Here is a 20861-nt window from a genome sequence, read left to right as displayed (position 1 = left end):
AGAAATAAAGAAACATTGACTACTTCGGATATTTGCCTCAAAATACCGTGATTAATTATGATGTATTACCTCCAACAGATAAATGACCTCCCTATACAAACACGTTTCTGTTAACACACCTCTATATAGGATAAATGACGAAGATTACTTTCATTTTCTTATTCATCACTATGCATGCAATAGGCTACCTCCCCTTTACAACTACGACTGTAAAGCAACACTTTACCTTCAAGTCCCATTGTAACAGTCTCGTGGCCTCCCGAGTATCCTTTGAAGTATATACTGTAGGCTATCTGTTCAGCGCAGGGTGTTTGGAAAGAGTATGGAATAAAACTCAGCCGGTACATTTTATGTTAACAGTACAGTACCAGCAGTAGAAGTGCCCTGTTCTTACCTTAAGACACAAATCCAGGGGGAAAGGACTAAAACGGTTATTTGGGTGATTACGTGTTTCTTGTTTCCCTCATTCTCTCCCTCCCTTTTACCAGTGCACTCGCCCTCAAGGAGCGGATACAGACAGAGTGCACCGTTAATAGCGTATATGCAACAACATTTTATAGTTGGCCTAATACAGTCATCATTATGCTAATAGTTTGATTTCCCATATTAGGTTTACAAAATAGTTATACTTATATTTTATGCATGTGTTTGGTAGGCTATTCGCGTTATTGATTAAATCTCCATATGTTTAATCCAATGCAAACTAAGCTACACATTTATCAACCCTGATGCTCCCTTTAATAAATATCCAACTCAATCTCTAAAGAAAACGCCATAACTGGCCATAACTGCGTCATAAGAATGGTAGCAGGAATGGCGTTTTGGAGTGAAGGATTGGGCGGGAGGCCCAGAGTATTAGTTATTTTAACGTGATGAATCGGTGGACCAAGTCACTTGGCAAGTGCCTCCCACAGTGCTAGTCTCACGCAGGTGAAACTGACAGAAGGTTACGGTAGGTTTGAACTAGAACAGTGTTGTCATCTTTGGAGATTGACGTTTGTGGAGACAGGAGATGAGACGCGCGCGCCAACAGGATACATCAATCAAAAGCGCACGTAAAATGAATTAACAATTTCAACATAAGCCTCTCCAGTCGACAATACTACTGATCGAATTGTGTCTTCCTTACACACAAGGTGTGTGTGTACAGGATTAAATAGCATTTTGTCTCTTTTCTTTTCCTTTCATCATCAGCGAAGTAAAGATTAGAGAGGAGATTGTGAGAGCTCCTTTCAGAAGGCACAGGGGATCTTCATTCCTCTGCCTTTGTGATGATATTGATGATGATGGCCAAGTGGACAGTTTGATTTTTGTGTGGCAAGCTAGTTATAAAGAATCGATATTATATCAAGGAGCAACTTTTGTGATAAAGGACTTTAGCCACTCTAGCTATTCATCATAAGTCTGTAGCAAGCAGATAGGTCAAAATAAATGATATTGCTCTAAAGAGTCTGTCTTCTTATCTCTCTATACCAGGGGAATGGAGGACACGCCGATCGATACAGTAGCTGCGGTATACTCCTTGCAATTATCAATAGCTGATTTTGTCTTCCCAGGGCTGCCTCTATTAATACCAGATAATAACATCCTTTTGGACATAACTTCTAAGGGGATGATGGAATTTCTTACAAATTTGCTCATTGGATGACCTTGTTGTCAATGGAAATGTATCTCGCTACATGTTAGACATAGGGGAAAAGACCCAGTCCAATGCAATGAAAAACACTCAGCGGTAGGCCTATCTTGAAAGCAAACCCAGAGGATCCCCTAACAAGGTGCACTACAGGAAATTAAACGATAAACTAAGAATGTCACTTATAATCTTAATTCTTAGGTTAACTGACATATGTTAAGATATTAACCTACATGATCAGATAATTTGCATTTGGCTGATAGGCAGCTGTTTGATTTAGGGATGATAGGAAAACTGCACTTTATTGATGTAATTGTTTTTTTTTTGGGGGGGGGGGGTATATTTAAAGGGCTATATAGAATTTCACAGTAAGGACATATTCAGGTGTTAGAATGGCATCCATGCACGACGGGGAAATGTTAATTCGTGTTCGTTTCTGCATTAGGGAAGAGAAACAAACTGATAGTCTACTATGATATGAAAAATAACTAAATTAATTATTACTTACTGTTTTCTATGTGATTAAAACAATCTGAATTTTCAAAATCGATTTGAAAAATGTTGGACGTAAACCATACAGAGATTGACAAAATATGGCAACACAGGTGTTTGTCACTCATACAGCCCTTCCTCCGAATGAACCCCTCCCCATCGCCCCAAGTCCCACCCTTGCAAAGTAGGCTACTAGGCTACAATGAAAATCACAATTTGCAAGAAAAATGTAGCCAGGGCATGTTTATTTAACACAGGAGAACACCGAGGAAGAGAAAAAAAACAGGAAATATTATTTCACAGATGAAAATACATTGGTTGTTTTGTTACAGCCTATCTTGAACTGAAACTGAACTAAAACACGTTACACACCAAACATGTAATTGTAGACTGCTGCAACTAAATGCTTTTTGTGGATATATATTTTTGTATTAATATTGTATCAAAGGGAAGTAGGCCTCCAGCACAGCATCACCAGAGTCAAATGTACAATGAAATACAAATTAACTCTTGGTGTCAACATTTTTGTTTCCAATGTTTTCTTCCACATTATGTACATTTTATTAAAATAAAACACTAGGCCTATATGATACAATCTAGAGCAAATCGTTCGCAATAAATTCATGTTAAAAGCTACAGGGAAACGAAATCTAATCAGATATGCATAAAGTCAGAACCATTTTTAGATTCATTTTATTTACTACACCTTAGACAAACCGATGATTCCGATGGTTGATATTTGGAAACATATGTCTATATGATATCAAATCGCTCCTTCGTGGAATCCATAGGCTAGTGTGAAGCTTATGACTTCTTGAACTGTAACGGTGTGGTACATCCTAGCGGTCGCTCAACGCAATGGGCTGAACCTAGCCCAAGGTTTAACTCTCTCACACACAGCGCAGTCCCCACACACGGAGCTAAAGGCGAGGGCAACAACGGCTACATCAAACCTCCCGAGCAGTGCTCCTGTTACGAACCGTCAAGTGAAGTCGAAAACGACTTTCATGTCCGACATATGAGAACGTAGATCGATCAGAAAAAAAAATCTAAAGCTCTTTGGAAAGGACCAGGGTCTTTGGCGAGCAACTGGCGGAAGAGAGAGGGGACTTTGGAGAGCAGCTCGAGACAAACGCGCAGCCGGGAGCAAAGCACCACGAGGGGGAAGAGCACATCTAGCCACCCAGCGCCAGTTGCGGTGTATTTTCTTTTTTCTTTTTATAAACGCTCATTATACAAACGATTAGGTGCGTATAGAGACAAGGAACTATTTGATACTTCATAACTCCGACAGGGCGCGCCGATTCTGAGAAGACGCACAACAAACTTTGAGTGGCAATTCGAACGAGTATGTTCCTTGCTTATCCACTGGCAATCAAACCGAACTTTTACAATTCCCCTTTACAACGGAATTGCATCAAGGCGGACTGGGAACAACTCACAACCATCCTCAAAAACTTTATCCGTCCCATCCGCTTCTAGCGGGTGTTTGCGCCTGATGTCCATCGGCAAGGAGGTTTTTTTGAATGAAGATGCTGTCAATTATATGAAGATAAAAAAATACTGAACCACTTCAGGGACATTAAAAACACTTTCAGATGCACACAGCCACATTCAGGGGACGTTCTCAGTCGTGGGACAAAAGTTATCTAGCCTAAATAAGATGGAAGAAAATATGTATGGAAAGTATGAGCATTGAGGCAAGCTGTTCGAATTCCGTTATCTAAATTATCACAAGTTCACAACCCAAGTGGAACATACTACTTAAAAGCATGGCTGAAGTATGGGATACACGCAAGAAAAGAATTGCATCAATGAATCTCCAGTAGTAGTGACACAAAGCTCCGTAGAAAAGGAGAAAAGCTGACCTTCCGCGACGTAGACCCCCCTGAATGCTGGGCGTAACAAGCGAGATTTTGTGTGTTGTTGGAGGAGGTGGATAGCTAGAGAAGAGAGACAGATAGTCTGAGAGTGAAGCAGCTAATTGCTTAGTCTGTCCCTCATTACCATATCCAGTGTGTGTCCGCTGGACTTCAGCCAATCCCCCTCACACAGTACCATTAATCGCAATGCATTATTCACTATCATAATTATATACCGACATGCGCAATCCACGCAACAGCAACACCAGCTAATTCGCGTAATTTTTGCAACCAGACTATTTGTGAACATTTTTTTTCATTCGGTCGCTGCTGATGTATCTGCAAAAAGCAGAAACATCTCGCAGCGTATCAGCAGCATGTCCCGTCGCAAGCAAGCGAAGCCACAGCATCTCAAGTCGGACGAGGATCCCACAATAGCCGGGGTGGTGTCCGAAAATGGTAAGTCGTGCGTCTATGCGCGGGAGGGACAATCTTTTTATACGCATGTACAAGTCTAACAAATGTATTGTTTTCTCCGAATACAAGCAGGCATCTGTTCATGCTCTTGACCGGGACATAATTTGTGTTGAAAAGGCAATTTTTTTTAAAAACTTTATAATTTCGGTCATTTGACTTAAAATAGAATGTGTTCGTACACCTCTATATGTCGTGGTCCCTGCGAAACTTTGCTTATGGTTTGCTTTGCTTATGCTTATAGCTCTCCTTATCGCTTCCACCGGTTTCATCATGTTGTGAAACCCAACGCAACCTCCAAAAAGGGTTGGAAACTCTTTATTTACTTAATCCAATAACTAGCCTACCTGTTTAACTACAAGATAGTCATTTGGTGACATTTAAATCTTTATTCAGAGCACATTAAGCTACTATCAAAAACACTTTTGAAGACACTTTTAATAGCCTACCGTTGTTGGTTGTGATTTTAGCTAACAAAGCAACATAACACAAGCAAATGCAATGGCCTCAAGTTGGCATTTAACAGTGTTAATTCGATAACACCCACAACACAATTTTATACGTGTCTTAGTTTTTACATACAAATACATTTCCTCCTGCGTTATACGAGTGCAAGTGAGCTATCAGTTTCAGAGTATGGTTCATAAGAAACTCCGATTGTTTTCGTATCAAGAAACTATACAGTTTGAAACTATTTTAATATGCGTTCAAATATTATATTAATCAAAAATATGTTTTCTTTAAATGCAACCTCATCAGTTTGTGAGGATCTATGTCTCGCTCTCTCTCTCTCTCTCTCTGAGACATACACACAGAGACACACACACACACACACACACACACACACACACACACACACACCCCCCCTCACACACACAAGATGTAAACATTTAAAATAGCAAGCAATGTAATTATGTTGAACATACCACGCTCTACGTCATATTTATGCCTTCGGAATTTGAGAAAGTATTTACATCAATACATTGTATAACATTTTCGTCATAAAAGAGGACAATACATAGTCTTTTTTATTCCTTTATGTTGGCAGACGGTAGGTTATTTTCCAGTGTCGATGCCTATCCTGGCATTCAAAGGAGCGGGTTGCATATTCTGCGATAGCTTAAGTGAATAGCATGTTTTGTCATGGAAATGTTTTTGTTTACTCCCTCACATAAATGTATCACACTTGGTTTGTTTCCTATAGTTCCCAATGTCTACACGATCAGTTGACAGGGTTAGCCGTGTGAAAGGGGTCACTTTTCTAGTAATCTGTGCTGCATGCGCTTGAAGAGTGTAAAAGCTTTTAATTAGAAAACTAAAGTGAAATCTTCACCCAAAGCACACTCAACGAAAATGCATGTCAGTTTGTTTTTAGAACCTATCCGGACATTTTTTAAATCAAAATAAAAAATGTTCCTCCGTATATTAATGTTGAACAAACCTTTTAAATCGAATACAAATCTTCGATAGCGTTTTACGTCAGGCTCCCGTGATTTGTCTATAATGTAGTCTAATGCACATGTAAATTCATAAATGGGTAATTGTCTATGATTCGTTATTCAGTATAGATTCATTCAATATTTTACTTTGTTTGTTTTGTTATTTATTTTACATTTTAGGAATCGTGATCTAGCTACATAATTATTTGTAAAACAATTTAAGTATCTGAAGCTTGCAAAAGTTCCTATATAACTTAAAAATAATAGAAATGTATTTAAGTTTAATGCAATAGGTCTTATTCATTTTATAATTTATAGTACCTCTTTCTTTTTGTTCTTGTGCTGAAATAGTGTTTGTCCACTGTGCCCATGGGTGACGTCCAAAATTTCTAACGCATTCCAAAGGCATTTTCTAGTCATTTTAACAGCATTCTGAAATTACCACCATATTATTTTCCCTCTTTCTATTAGATCGAGGAAGAGTGTAATGTGTTAGTCAGCATTCCTTATTGACTATCCATACAGCTTACGTGGTATTCTCGACAAATAACTGTCATTATCTTGAACCATCGCTGACCAGCACATACAGCATCCATTGTACTGATCCTGTAAAATAGAAAAAGTGTGATGTCATCCCTAGGGACAAATGACAGTCTTATTTCCATATGAACATTTTAGGGTGATCGAGTCACAATGCTGAGCGCATGGGTTGTGATTCATTTATTTATGCATTGTCTTATCATACCATGCCATGTGTTACACATGAATAGGGCAGTCAGTGTCACAAAATGTAATGTAGCTAGCTAAGCTGATTGGACAATACATCGCACTTGCCTCACTTGTTGGTTTATTATAGCAATGAATTGCAAGAGTAAAGCCAGCATTAAAGTATAATCTGTATATCAGGTTAGTAATACATTCTCTTGTATATATCAAGAACCAGGGATAGTAAAATAGTAAAATAGCATCTATTGACTACAGGCATATATGCTGAGAACAGCGTGGTTCTGATTGTCATATGTCATCTATTGTGTTTTAGAGGGTAATAATAACCTTATAAAGGAAAACATTCATTTGAAGATGATCCTCGTTAACTATAAGGGAGGTTTACGTGAGTAGGAGGAAGGAAGGAAATCAGTATTTTCCAATAAATTCAATAGGAAGAGAAAATAAGTACTCGATGTGACGCATACTTAAGAGACTACCATCATGGGCCTGTTCAAGAAAAAGTCACATATCCTTCTCTCATATCAAACAGCTGTGTCAATGAGAAAGCCCTCTTCAGTTATGTTGGTTTGGATGTTTTCCTCTTAGGGCAAATAGATTTGAGTGGAATGCCTCTCTCCTTCTGTCTTATAAGTCTTTACTTTTGAAAAGAGATGACGATGAACATAGTCTGTGGATCAAGCTGCTACCAGCTCAGAGTCTCACGTCAGAATTAGACATTCATCCATGTTTCTCAAACGGCAGATTTCAATACTGACTTGTATCATGGGTGACCTGGCTGCAGACACGGCTACACTCACTCAGGCATGTGTATGTAGAGATGCACACACACACACACACACGTACACACTTACACACATGTACACACACAGACCACACGCCATTCATGATTGCTGTGTGAGAACTACCGACGCCATACTGCTTAACATTTTAAGTTGATGTCGATTGCTATGGATGATCCTTTCTAATGTTGGAAGAACGCACTGACTTGCTTGTTGTCAGGATGGACTGTGCTTCACTGAGAGAAGTCTTCTCAAGCTTCGGACAAAAGGCAGTGATAGACCATTTGATAAGATACCCTACAATGCAGTATTTCCAACGATACGACCTAAAGTAACGATACCACTTTATGTCAGACAAAACTTATGATGTGACTGTGATCAGTTCACGTATTGCCGTTGTACAGCTACAGACAACACTATTGCTTACCGTGCCTGAAGGAAAAATGGTGTATTTTGTACAAAAGGAATTCAGAGGGTCCAATCCTCTTTCAGTACACTGTTAGGACTTAACATCCATTCTGTTAGTCGCTGACCTGGCTGATTGTGTGTAACCTCTGTCACAACACAGCAAGTGGACATAGGCCTACAGCAACGAGATGCTATACCTATAGCATCAAGTATTCATAGAATAAAAAAAAAACACCATAGTAGATGTTTTTCTAAAGGTTATTGGATGAATCCAGTCTTCTATTTTCATGTAATGTCTTTTTGGGTTCCTGGTTCTGCAATTCAGATATGATGCTGTTGCTCTCGCCTGCGTCTAATTGGGATTTATCAGTTATTTAAATCCCACCTTGATTTGACCTTTTTTGTGCTTAGGGCTTTTGTGGGGAGTTTACATGGTTGTCCAATGTAACACTTTAGGGCCCTATTGTGTGGTGGCCCTGAAAAGGTAGAATCGCATGCAGTGCCAACAAGCCTCTGTCTGGCCTGGCCTCCCCCCCCACTCCCCCCACTCTCACCCCCCAGGCCTCCCAGCCACTTGCCCTGAAGTTGGATGGTTAGAAGTGCTTTGATAGAGCTGGCTGACTTAACCTTTGCCCACCTCGCCCTGCCAGGGGGCTGCGGCTCGATGTCAAGCTCATAATGCAATTAGAACATCTGTCCCATTGACCTTGGCAGCGCGGCTTACCCCTGTCCTAGACAGTGTTAACAGTGACAGGCTTTCATCTCAATGCTGTTACCTCTGCATCTAGTCCCTTTAGAGCTCTTTCCCCAGGGGTGAGGGAGCGCACACACACACATACACACACACACACACACACACACACACACACACACACACACACACACACACACACACACACACACACACACACACACACACACACACACACACACACACACACACACACACACACATTTAACTAAAAATACAACTATTTAAAGTGAATCCTCTCCAACCATTCATAATGTCAAACCTCTCTAAGTGACGCAGTGTTAGGGTGTCTGCTAACACTTAAACATTTGCAAATGAACGAGCGAAACAAGAGAGGGAAAACATATTGAAGTGGATGGATGGAATTAAGAAAGGGATAAAGGAGAGATGATATATAGCGAGGGAACATCCTGATAGCAGTGACAACATGGGCTGTATCCCCACTTCCCCTTCAGTGAGGCTTTGTTTGGCTTTTGTTTTAATCCTCTCTCACCATTTCGGTGGAAGCTTCTGGACCACCCACACAGCCATGCCAAATATGTTTCCAAGAAGATGGAACCCCAATATGACTGTCTTTTAATTACAACCCCTAGCACTTAAAAACACACAATAAATATAATTCCCCTTGATGAAGAGGAACTCACCAACTTCATGTGACAAACAATCATCCAGAGAGAGCGCCGTCATTGAATAATGTATTGCATACGCTTACACAAACAAATCGTTAATGTTTGGGCTAGGGCCACATCTGCATGCAGTGACAAAGGCCCCTCTGTTAGAGAGGATAGGATATTACTGTACCACTCTGCGTGAGGGCCAGGCCTGTGAAATAGAGAGCTCTGCTTGGTGGGGGACTGCTCTGCAGGTGCGGATGGGGATGTGTGTGACGGTGCTGGTGGGAATATCCGAGAGAGGAGCTGTTTGAGATGTGGCATACCGGTACATACATCATCACCACCGGCTCTGTCTTGGAAGGAGGCAGCAGGGATAGTCACAGCTGTGTGTGTTATGGAGGGCTGGCATTTTGGTAATGTCTTCTGCTCCCTAGCCACCTTGATGGGACAGTTGTAGTATAAAATAAAAAGGGTAGACGGAATGTAAAAGTAACACAGGGAAATGGGGGGAGATAATGGAGACAAATAATGCAAAATAATGCAATGGAAAAAAGTAATTCGTACAGGAATTCCAACATTCTTAAAACCAGCAGGCATCCTTATTTGCCCTCCTCCTCACCCCCCTCTCTCACAGCTTGGGCTGGACCTATAGGGATTCATCTCTCTTTTAAAGATCCTAAGCTCTCCTAAATGGTTTGAGAAAAATGCTTTTTAAAGGGGAAGAGGAGTTGGCGAGTCCGGGGATGTGAGATTAAGGCTAAACTCGGACCTAAGTGGAAGTGCTTGGTAGAGGGTTCAGGCGATGCTATCATGTCATCAAGCATGTGATATCATAAGAAACAGTGTTTGTTTAGGCAAAGGAGAAGCATTTAAATTAGATAATGTAATTTCCTGAGTAAAAAGCTTTTGTGACTTGTATAATAAACAAATATTTTCAAAGCTTTTAGGTGCTTTTTATTTATTTTGCATGATTATGGAGTTTATATGAATTGCAAGTGTGTGTGTGTGCGTGCGTGCGGGTGTTTGCATGTATGACTGTACCACACATCTGTGTGGGTGGGTGTGTGTTTGAGGTGAAGGGGTGGCATGTGCGTTTTCCCTGCTGTTAGTGAATCTGGAAATTGTTAAAGGCCCAGTGCAGTCAAAAACATGATTTTATTTCTATTTCCACACTATGAGGTTGGAATAATACTGTGACATTAAAAAAATTATGATAATGCCATTTTAGTGTAAGAGCTGTTTTGAAAAGACCACCTGAAATTTCAGGCTGTTTTGGTGGGATGGAGATTTGGAGATTAAGACCAATAAGAAAGAGAGTTCATAACCTCTCTGCCAATAACAGTTCGTTTTCAGTTTTCCCCTCCCCACTCAGGCCACTCACAGAGAGTCCTAGAACAATTCTTGCTTGGAAAATTGCTCTTTGCTATTAATCTATTTTAGTTTCTTTTTGACCATTTTAATTGAAAACAATCACAGTAAGGTACTTAATTGTTACCCAGAAAGGATTTGATATTAAGATAAAAACGGCTGCATTGGACCTTTAAGAACGGAGAGTTTGTAATTGCTCAATAATTTGCTAAATACATTGCTCAGTGGCTTTCACAGAATCAGTAGAGAGCATGAATACCTCGTTTGATATTAGCGATCAGATTAGCAGTTTCAGTTAGCATACCGAAGATTGCTGAGCAAGACAGTGGATACAATGATTCAAAGTCTCACAATCCCCCTATTGATTGTGTTGAGCTTCATATTTGCATTTGAGTAAAGGAACTCTTAAAGAAATGAAAACCGCATTGGATTTTCTAATGCCTTCCTTTCTCATGCTATAAGAAAATCAATACACCCCCCCCCCCCCCCCCCACCACACACACACACACACACACACACACACACACACACACACACACACACACACACACACACACACACACACACACACACACACACACACTAAACAAGATCTAGCCTCAGATGCATAGAGCCTAAAGAACAACCTACGTCTTGTGTATTATACTTCCTCTAGAAAAGTACAGTTCATTTGTATCTCTAAAAATAATGTTTCATTTACCACATATTTGTAACGGAATGAGAAAATCAACCCCAAAATCAAATGCTTATCTTCCCAGAAAGAAGTCTCAGTAAGACAGCGATACCCATCACAATGTTAGTCAATGTTAGAAATGATATTCCTATGTAAGAAACTGTACATTCCAGATTGTAGGCCTACTAAACCAAAATAAATATATATATTGAATATTGGCATTATACTACTGTCATTTGCTTTTATTTTAGCAATAGGGATATGGATGATACACATATGATTTCAATCAGTTCACAAAGTAAAATAAATAAATAAATGAATGTGGTGATATGTTTCTATGACAAATCTATGTAGACCAACACATTGTGGCAAAGAAAGGGATTATTGAATAGTAGTGACACCGCAATTTCTAATTCTTGTTCATATAATTGTTCTGAACAGAAGGACATGGCCAGGATTGGGGCTACAACTTAACGCTGTTGGAATGCAATGAAATGTACAGTATGTGATATCCACATCCTCAAATAATTTCCCTTCGAATTCAATCACTTACAGTAATCTCACTATAAGGAGAATTCTCAATAGATTAGTTTGTATTCATCTTGAACATGCAAAAAAAAATCACCAAAATTCTTAGATCTAGATAACAGATATTAAAATACTCAAATCACTATTCATCAACGTTTATGTTGTGTGTTTGGGCATAGGCCAACAAAGGCACTCGCTTACAAAGCAAATTGTATGAATGAAATGAGAGACTGATGTTAATAACTGCTATAATAAATACTAATAACTAAAATCGGTTTATAACAATGGCTACTCATTGAGAACACTGACCTTTCACCCTAAATTATGGAAATGAGCCTGTGTGTCCGTTGATCGGCTAAGGGGATTTCGGCTTTCAATCACGTGGCATTGCTATTTCCAATAACTTGCTCTTTTCATAGTTTTGTATTGGTGTCGTGTGAAGTTAATAACTATTTCACATAATGAATACGTAGGTACATTTGTGCAAATGGAAGCTGTGTAGCCTATACCACCAAAAATACTTTGTGTACCACTAAAGGCACAATTTCAGAAAAATACTGTATGAACTTTTTGCGTAGTTCTTTCATCCCTGGCTTCCACTGCACGTTATGTTTGTTGTCAAATCGTTAACTTCATTTTCTATATCTTAATTTATGCCATTGTGTCACACCATACAGGAAGAAATCAAATAATGCCTGCCACTGGCGTCACTCTGCCCCCAGCGTGTTCCTGGGGACGAGCTAATAGCCTTTCCAAAAGCCTTTCTGTTGATTATTAATTAAGTTAAAGACACCGGACCCTGATGGTGTAGTGTAGTCATCCCGTTGGCCAGAAATTACAGGAAGAGTGCTGAATTATTTCACTAATGACTCATTAAACTGACACGTAGGCGTCACGAAGGCCGTGATACAGGTCGGCGATGTTGTGCCCTTCGAAATGAACTGAAGCATAGAGCAACATTGAGAGAACCTATGTTTTCTGCATGTTGAACGAACCACTGTAGTCTGTAAAATGTAAAACGTTTGGATTGATTTGGAGAGAAAAGAGGGATAATTTATGGAAATGAAAAGGTACGTAGTTTATATTCATGTTGTTGGTGTGTGTGACCCAGTAACACCTGTATAGTACACCCTCATCCACAGCCTATTTTGGCCATGGCCACAACTTTTGTCTAAATAGTAAAAAGGAGGACACATTTTTGGGGGGGATGGAAGACAGTCATATGTATGTTCTGACATTTGGAAAATAAATTTGAAAAAAATAAAAAGCCACCCGAACCAGACCCCATACTAGTCCAAATGTAACCCTTAACTGCAAGCATCAACACCGCATGTGTCCTAGTATGTCCTCCCATTTGTTGACTTGTGGCTGAGTGATTCCCTGGAGAAGTGCCATGTTTGGTTTTGCTTTGATTTTCATTTCACCTGTGTTTGTTCCTTTGCCCTCACAAGCAAACATGCTCATACATAAGCACCTAAAATACCCTATTATCTCTCTCTCTCACACACGCACACACACACACACACACACACACACACACACACACACACACACACACACACACACACACACACACACACACACACACACACACACACACACACACACACACACACACACACACACACACACACACAATATAAACATGACTCCCTGGGATGGCATTTTGAATTATGTTTTAAAACACTCTTGCACTAAGGTTAGGGTTAGTGTGGGAATATTACTTTAATATCTTCACTCCCTGTTACTGGGTGAAAAAGTATTTGAAGTGGATCTGTTTGATTTATTTTCTTTAGCAAATTATCATACAATTAACTGTCTTTATTTTTATGAGTTAAATTTGATGTTAATATTTAAAGTTGTATTATTATTTTCACTTACATATATATACACACACACACACACACATTCAATTACATAATTCACTGATTGTGATAATATACTAATTGGAAATAAATAGTCTTGAAATGCATTTTCAGGTTGAAAGAAACCACTGAACCATAGCAACCTAAAAGGTGGTCCATGTCATTACATTTTAGCATTTTATGTTTTCAAAGGTTTCACTCACATCCACACCCACTATTTCTCTCCTTGTGATTTTTTTTTTACACACATGTTAAGCACTTCAAAACAAGCAAATTATGTTTCCGAGTAGAAGGAGCAAGAAAACCTCTGCACATTTCCTTGCTGTTCTAATTACGCGTCTATGGGTGTCAAGTCATAGTGGCTGGGGTCTCTGAAGTAAAGCAGTCATGCAGTTTTTCATGTAGGAGAGTAACAAGCTCCCACTATGGGAATAATTAAGACACTGCCTGACACCCCCCCCCCCCCCCCCACACACACACACACACAGCCATGCATCCACTTGAACATGAGATAAAATAAACAGATAAGGGGGCATGTATTCATGGTTTGATCAGGTGTGAATTAGGACCATGATCGGGTGAACATACTTGCTTTCTTGGCACTTGACAGCAGTATGCGGAAGAGGAAGTGGCTTCTTACAACTGTGATTAAACATGTGTAACTAATCAGAGACTGCTGCCATGGCACTAGCATGTAATTTGTTGAGTCTCATTTCAAAAAAGGGAGAGAGTGGAAGAAAGATGAACAAACCTAACTGAGTAACAAAAGCTGCATGTTACTCATTTAAAAAGAGAATGTTTCTCATTTCAAAAAGATGTCATAACGGCACAATTTTCGGTAATTAAAATATTTTGGGCTCACATCCTCATTTACATTATGGGTAAAATTTCCCAGTACATTCTGTGAGAAATAAACAACAATAGCAACAACAATTCTCAACCATTTTAATTTGAAACATATTCTATAAATGTCTCTCAAAGTAGAATACACTAGGCCTCCACATTGCATTGCAGCTAGTCACAAGCAGTTGCTGAAGGTTGCATTGATTTATTCACTTTAGATGCAGGGCTTATGCATGACCTTAGCAATGCTAAATTAAGAGGCTCAGGCATTTGAAATTCAGGTGGAAATGACGAGGCTTGATAGCATAGGAGAATCCTAATGGGCCCATCAAAGACCTGATTTGTACCCAACAGACGAGGCAGCTGTGAATTGTATGAAATATTGGAAATCAATAGCTTCTATGGAATTTCATTAAGCGGCAGTATCCACAATTGATAGGCCCTCATAATTTGATGGATTGCACAAAGAAAATTATTAGCTGGGCTCTACTGAGAGGGCTCGAATGTGCAAAACTGGGTCTTGAGAATTGGTGAACTAGGGCAATTTGTTCAGAGTAAAATAAAATAAAATAATATTGATTTTGGTCACGTTAAAGAAATAAAAAAAATGTATTAAAAGGTTAAATCTTTGCAGAACTGCTCTGCAGAATATGTGTTGAAATTCTATTGATTATTTATTCATTAATTCTCCTTTTTTGTCTCCCTCCCATCACTCTGACTTTCTCCCTCCCCCTTCTATCCTCAGCCACAGGAGAAGTGCTGGATGACTCAGACAGTGGGAATGAGAGCCGTAGTGGGAGTGAGGAGACCCACGTGTGTGAGAAGTGTTGCGCCGAGTTCTTCAAGTGGTCCGATTTCTGCGAACACTTGACGAGCTGCATCAAGAACCCCCTGGTGCTCATAGTAAATGAAAACGAAACCGAACCCTCCCAGGAGTATCCTGCAGAGCCATCGCCCTCGCCAAGCTGCCATAGTGACCAGGCAGACAGCGAGGACGCTGGAGAGGGCAGCAGCCACAGCCCCGGTGAGGACGATGAGGGCGCAGAGTTAGCCCTGGAGGGGGGCAGTGTCCTGGACAAGGAGGACGAGCCCATGGAGCTGTCTCTTGAGAAACTGGTGGACCTCGAAGTGAGTGACGCCTCCCCAGAGCCAGATGGTGCTCTACCTCAGCTTAGCGATCCTGCCCCATCGTCTGTGAAGAGCTACAGCATGCCGAGCACCAACGTCACTCTGGAGACACTACACAGCACCAGCGTGGCAGTGGCTCAGTTCTCCCAGAGTGTTTGTGCCGCGGTGGCCGGCAGCGGGGTCTCCCCCTTGGCCATCCCCATGATCCTGGACCAGCTGATGGCGCTGCAACAGCAACAGATCCACCAACTCCAACTGATCGAACAGATCCGCAGTCAGGTGGCGTTGATGCAAAGGCAGCCCTCCGTCGCCCAGCTGGCCCAGAACCACCACCACCACCACCACAACACAGTTGCTGGCTCCCAGGGGCCGTCATCCTCCAACCAACTCCAGCAGTTACACAACTTCATCACTCCCCCTGTCCACCAGTTGCCCATCAGGTTGCCCTCACCGCTAAACAGCCTGAGCTCCTCCTCCTCCTCCCTCACCTCTGCTATAGATGGGCCCCTCTTCTCCCATACCCAGCAAAGTAGTAATCAGCAGTCAAAATTTTCGATGCCCAACACCACCTCAGCAAACTCCTCTTTCCCTCCATCCGGTGGTAATGTGCTGTCATCTCTACTGCCTTCCTGCATGACTTCAATCACACACAGCAGCATCGGAGCTGGATCCGCTGCTGGAGGAGGCATGAGCAGCAGCATTACAGCTCTGCCAAGGAATTCCAGCAGCCCCCCTTCACTAGGCCACAACAGCCTCCTGAGCACCAGTCCCTCCAATCTACCACTGATACCTCACAGTTCATCTAGCAGTGTCATCTTCCCAAACCCGCTAGCCAGTATTGCTGCCACTGCCAATGCACTTGACCCACTCTCCGCTCTGATGAGGCACCGCAAGGGAAAGCCCCCCAATGTGTCCGTCTTCGACACCAAGCCCAGCTCCGAGGACCCCTTTTTCAAGCATAAGTGTAGGTTCTGTGCCAAGGTGTTTGGCAGTGACAGTGCCCTGCAGATCCACCTGCGCTCTCACACCGGCGAACGGCCCTTCAAGTGCAACATCTGCGGAAACCGGTTCTCCACCAAGGGCAATCTGAAGGTCCACTTCCAGAGGCACAAGGAGAAGTACCCGCATGTCCAGATGAACCCTTATCCCGTGCCAGAATACCTGGATAATGTGCCGACCAGCTCAGGCATTCCGTATGGTATGTCCTTCCCCCCAGAGAAGCCGGTGACCACCTGGCTGGACAGCAAACCTGTTCTCCCCACAGTCCCCACCTCAGCTGGGCTCCAGTTCCCCCCAACTCTCCCCAGCATGATGGGAGGCTACGGTGATTCCCCGAGCATCACTCCCCTTAGCAGATCACCCCAGAGGCCCTCCCCACCCTCCAGCGAATGTGCCTCACTGTCACCTAACCTCTTCACAGAAGCAGGCATGATCACCACCTCACGGTCTCCGCAGCCCAACTTAGGGGGTGACATGCCTCCCATTCTGAAACCAGAGGGCATCCACCTACCCCCAAACCTCCCCACTTCCAGGCCTGGTGAGAACAAGACCCCCACCGTTACTCAAGTGGTCCTCGCCACCACAGTCACCGCGACCACATCCACTAGCAGCTGTACTGAACCCATCATTGCCCCCTCTGTCTCCCATCCAATCCTCCCCATGATCTCTGATCAGTTCAAGGCCAAGTTTCCGTTCGGCGGCCTTCTGGACTCTATGCAAACGTCCGAGACCTCAAAGCTGCAGCAGCTGGTGGAGAACATCGACAAGAAGATGACCGACCCCAACCAGTGTGTCATCTGTCACCGTGTGCTCAGCTGCCAGAGTGCCCTTAAGATGCACTACCGCATTCACACGGGAGAAAGGCCTTTCAAATGTAAGGTCTGCGGCCGAGCGTTCACCACCAAGGGCAATCTGAAAACGCACTTTGGGGTCCATCGTTCCAAGCCCCCTCTCCGGGTCCAACACTCCTGCCCCATCTGCCAGAAGAAGTTCACGAACGCTGTGGTCCTGCAGCAGCACATCCGCATGCACATGGGAGGCCAGATCCCCAACACCCCGCTGCCTGAGTCTCTCCAGGAGATGGACACCGACCTCTCCTTTGACGAGAAGAGCTTAGACGCCATGAGCAACTATGATGACGAGCTACTAGATGAGATGGAGGCAGCTATGGAGGACGAAGCAGAGCTGAAAGAAGGAGAAGAGATGATGGACCCATCCAAACCTCTCCATCCATATTCAGGAATGTCCCCTGGTCGCTCCCCACCTACTTCTGTCATCTCCAGCATCGCTGCTCTGGAAAACCAGATGAAGATGATCGACTCATCTGTCAATATGAGCCGCTCGTTCGGGCTGAAGCCCATGCAGAACGGTGGCGGGTTTGGAGGGGAGAACGACTTCTTCAACAATGACTCGCTGTATGCCTCGGGGGACCTGGAAGGTCAGAGTGTGGGAAGCCCAGCACTATCTGAGTCCTCAGGGTCCATGCAGCCCATCTCCCCTGCTCACAGTCACCCAGAGAGTCATCGATCCAAGTCCCCAGCCACACTCAACCATAACAGCAGCACTGCAGCAGAGGGGCAGGAGAACAACGGGATGGCTACAGTGAAATCTGAGAAGTCAGATTCCCCGGCACCTGTGTCTGAAGGTAATGGGGCATTGGACCTGACTGCTAGCATAACCCAGCCTAGCAGGCACTTCATCAAGGAGGAGAACCACTTCAACATGATGTTCCTGAGCAGAGATAGAGGTATATTCAATGATCCTGACTTTGATATAGTTCATTTACAAATCGCAATTTAATTGAATGATACCTGAAATGTCTAAAAACATGGAGTTCCACATGTGTCATTTGAATAACACATGTCTCTGTTCTCCCAACTAAACATATCCTCTTTTTGTTTTCTCTCTCTAGGTCTGAGCAACTCTAGCTTACTAAACACAGCATCCAACATGATCAAAATGGAGATGAATGGGCACAGGCACAGCAAGCCCATGTCCCTGAATGATGGTCCTTACAGGCCTGTGGGCATCCAAGTTCCCGCTTCTGCACCCCAGACCAACATGAGCCCCAGTATCACCCCCATGCTGGCACCGCCAACTCCCCGTCGCACCCCCAAGCAGCACAACTGCCACAACTGTGGGAAGAACTTCTCCTCAGCTAGTGCCCTGCAGATCCATGAGCGCACACACACAGGAGAAAAACCATTTGGCTGCTCGATCTGTGGAAGGGCCTTCACCACTAAAGGCAACCTGAAGGTATGAGAGAGAATATAATAATAATAATAATATGCATTTAAAGTATAAGAAAAAGGGTACATTTGTCTGCTACAAAAAGAAAGTTATATAAAGAATATGAAAAAAGACCAGAGGCTCTTGAATAATAATGTCTGTTCCTGTGTTTCCTGTTGACTGAATGCAGGTGCACATGGGCACCCACATGTGGAACAATGCGCCAGCCCGTCGTGGACGCCGTCTCTCCGTGGAGAACCCCATGGCCTTGCTGGGCGGGGACGCCATGAAGTTTAGCGAGATGTTTCAGAAGGACCTGGCGGCGAGGGCCATGAACGTAGACCCTGGCTTCTGGAACCAGTATGCTGCCGCCATCACCAACGGCCTGGCCATGAAGAACAACGAGATCTCCGTCATCCAGAACGGAGGCATCCCCCAGTTGCCTGTCAGCCTGGGTGGAGGAGGTATGACCTCGCTAGGGGCCATGTCAGGAGGTATGGACCGTATGGACCGGGTGAATGCCAGTAGCAGCCCTCCCATGACTGGGCTGGATAAGACAGTTCTCGAGGTTGGGGCTAGACGCCCCTTCGCTCGATTTATGGAGGAAAATAAAGAGATTGGGATCAATTAAGGACTTTATTATTATTAAGGAAAAGACTTTAAGGAAAGACAAGAGTCTTACGAAAAGGAAAGAAACTGCTAATCCAGTTTGAACTCTTATGTACTATATTATGTACAGATTACGTTTTTCTTGGTTTGGTTTTTGAAATATAATATTTAGTATTGGTTAGAGGTCTTTGCCTTTCGCCCATTTACCCCTCATTGATATTTCGCTCGTACGAAGAATACTTTGTCTCTTGTTTGAGAATATGTCGTCTTGCAAGATTTGCATGGTACTTATTGGTTTCTATCAGTATGTTTGACTGCTTTTAAGGATTATTTTTGAAAAGTAATATCTTGACTCAATTGTGATGGGCAAGGACTAAAATGAAGCTGAGCAAGCTCTTATATGTGCATAGACTGACTAGCTGCTGTTTGGCTAATGTTTATTTGCTCACAAAGAGCAAGGGACTGAAGTAAATTGGAATTATGGTGTTACTGCGCTCGCCTACAATTTTTTCTCATGAAGTAGAAAACTTGAAAAAATGTTTCAACTATTTTAATCTTTACGTTTAGTCTCCCAGCGTTGTCTTATAATATTGTCCTGTGTCTTTAGTATTTATGATATTGACAAAAAAAGCGGGTATAAGAAAATATATTTAATGGCCCCAGCATTTTATTGATCCTTTTTTTCTAAACTGCAGACTTCATTTATAAATATCTCTTTTAATAAAGACAACATGTCATTTCAGTTGTACAACAGAGACACATTGTGAAGTTTTATTTGGATATCCAGCCAAGACTATGTGTAACATGTTTGGTGCACTGGGAAGAAGCTGAGATATCTGAAGCTGCTATTATCACAAACCTGCTTTTAACCTTTTTTAAAAAAAAAGTCATTTGAAAGAAATACATGTGTATAGAAATACAGACAACTCTATAACAGGTATGCATATTTTGTATCACATGAAAATAGACATCCTTTGAGAGTATTTGTCATGTTTGTGAATGCACTTTTTAAACAAGACGTTTTGTCTGTGACTTATCGTTAACCTTTGACTGAGTTGTCTATCACAAATGGTTTTAATTGTTTTCAGCGTACCACTCCTACTATTTGCAGAATTGGCCCTCTGGTACGGCCTCTTATGCTACTCATCTGAGTACAACCTCATCCACTCAATCAAATCCTTCTCCAATAAAAAAAGAGAGAACAGGTCACGTGTTTGACTGGTCTCCTTCTCTACATTTGCTGTTGTTATTATTTATTTATTTTCAGGCTGGATTCCTGGTTTCTTTCAAAAGGGGTTAGAAGGTTGTGATGAGATTAGATGAAGTAAAAAAAAAAGTGTCAAATAGACTATCCTTTTTTATATACCTCTTTCTCATTGTACTGTATATTTACTTAGAAAGACACATTTGAAATAACATTAAAAATAAGCAATTAGTA

General features: G+C 42.1%; 1 protein-coding gene across 1 annotated transcript; it reads left to right on the top strand.

The window, feature by feature from the left end:
• The first annotated feature begins 3042 nt into the window (after positions 1 to 3042).
• On the top strand, positions 3043 to 20662 carry LOC106605069 (sal-like protein 3). Its single transcript, XM_014200334.2, has 4 exons — positions 3043 to 4446; positions 15204 to 18332; positions 18498 to 18841; positions 19005 to 20662. The coding sequence occupies exons 1-4, from the start codon at positions 4365 to 4367 to the stop codon at positions 19443 to 19445; spliced, it is 3996 nt and encodes a 1331-aa protein (XP_014055809.1). The 5' UTR covers positions 3043 to 4364; the 3' UTR covers positions 19446 to 20662.
• The last annotated feature ends 199 nt before the right edge of the window (positions 20663 to 20861 follow it).

This window comes from Salmo salar, chromosome 05 (assembly GCF_965601325.2).
Source record: "Salmo salar chromosome 05, fSalSal1, whole genome shotgun sequence".
NCBI lineage: Eukaryota > Metazoa > Chordata > Actinopteri > Salmoniformes > Salmonidae > Salmo > Salmo salar.
The sequence above is the reverse complement of the archived record's forward strand: the minus strand, read 5'-3'. Positions and strand labels throughout refer to the sequence as shown.

What these genes read in the sequence shown, in the direction of transcription:
- LOC106605069 (XM_014200334.2), top strand. Translation starts at nt 4,365, where the DNA reads ATGTCCCGTCGCAAGCAAGCGAAGCCACAGCATCTCAAGTCGGACGAG. An exon ending in CGGGGTGGTGTCCGAAAATG is followed by an intron (nt 4,447 to 15,203) that starts GTAAGTCGTGCG and finishes TTCTATCCTCAG; the next exon opens with CCACAGGAGAAGTGCTGGAT. An exon ending in CCACTAAAGGCAACCTGAAG is followed by an intron (nt 18,842 to 19,004) that starts GTATGAGAGAGA and finishes GACTGAATGCAG; the next exon opens with GTGCACATGGGCACCCACAT.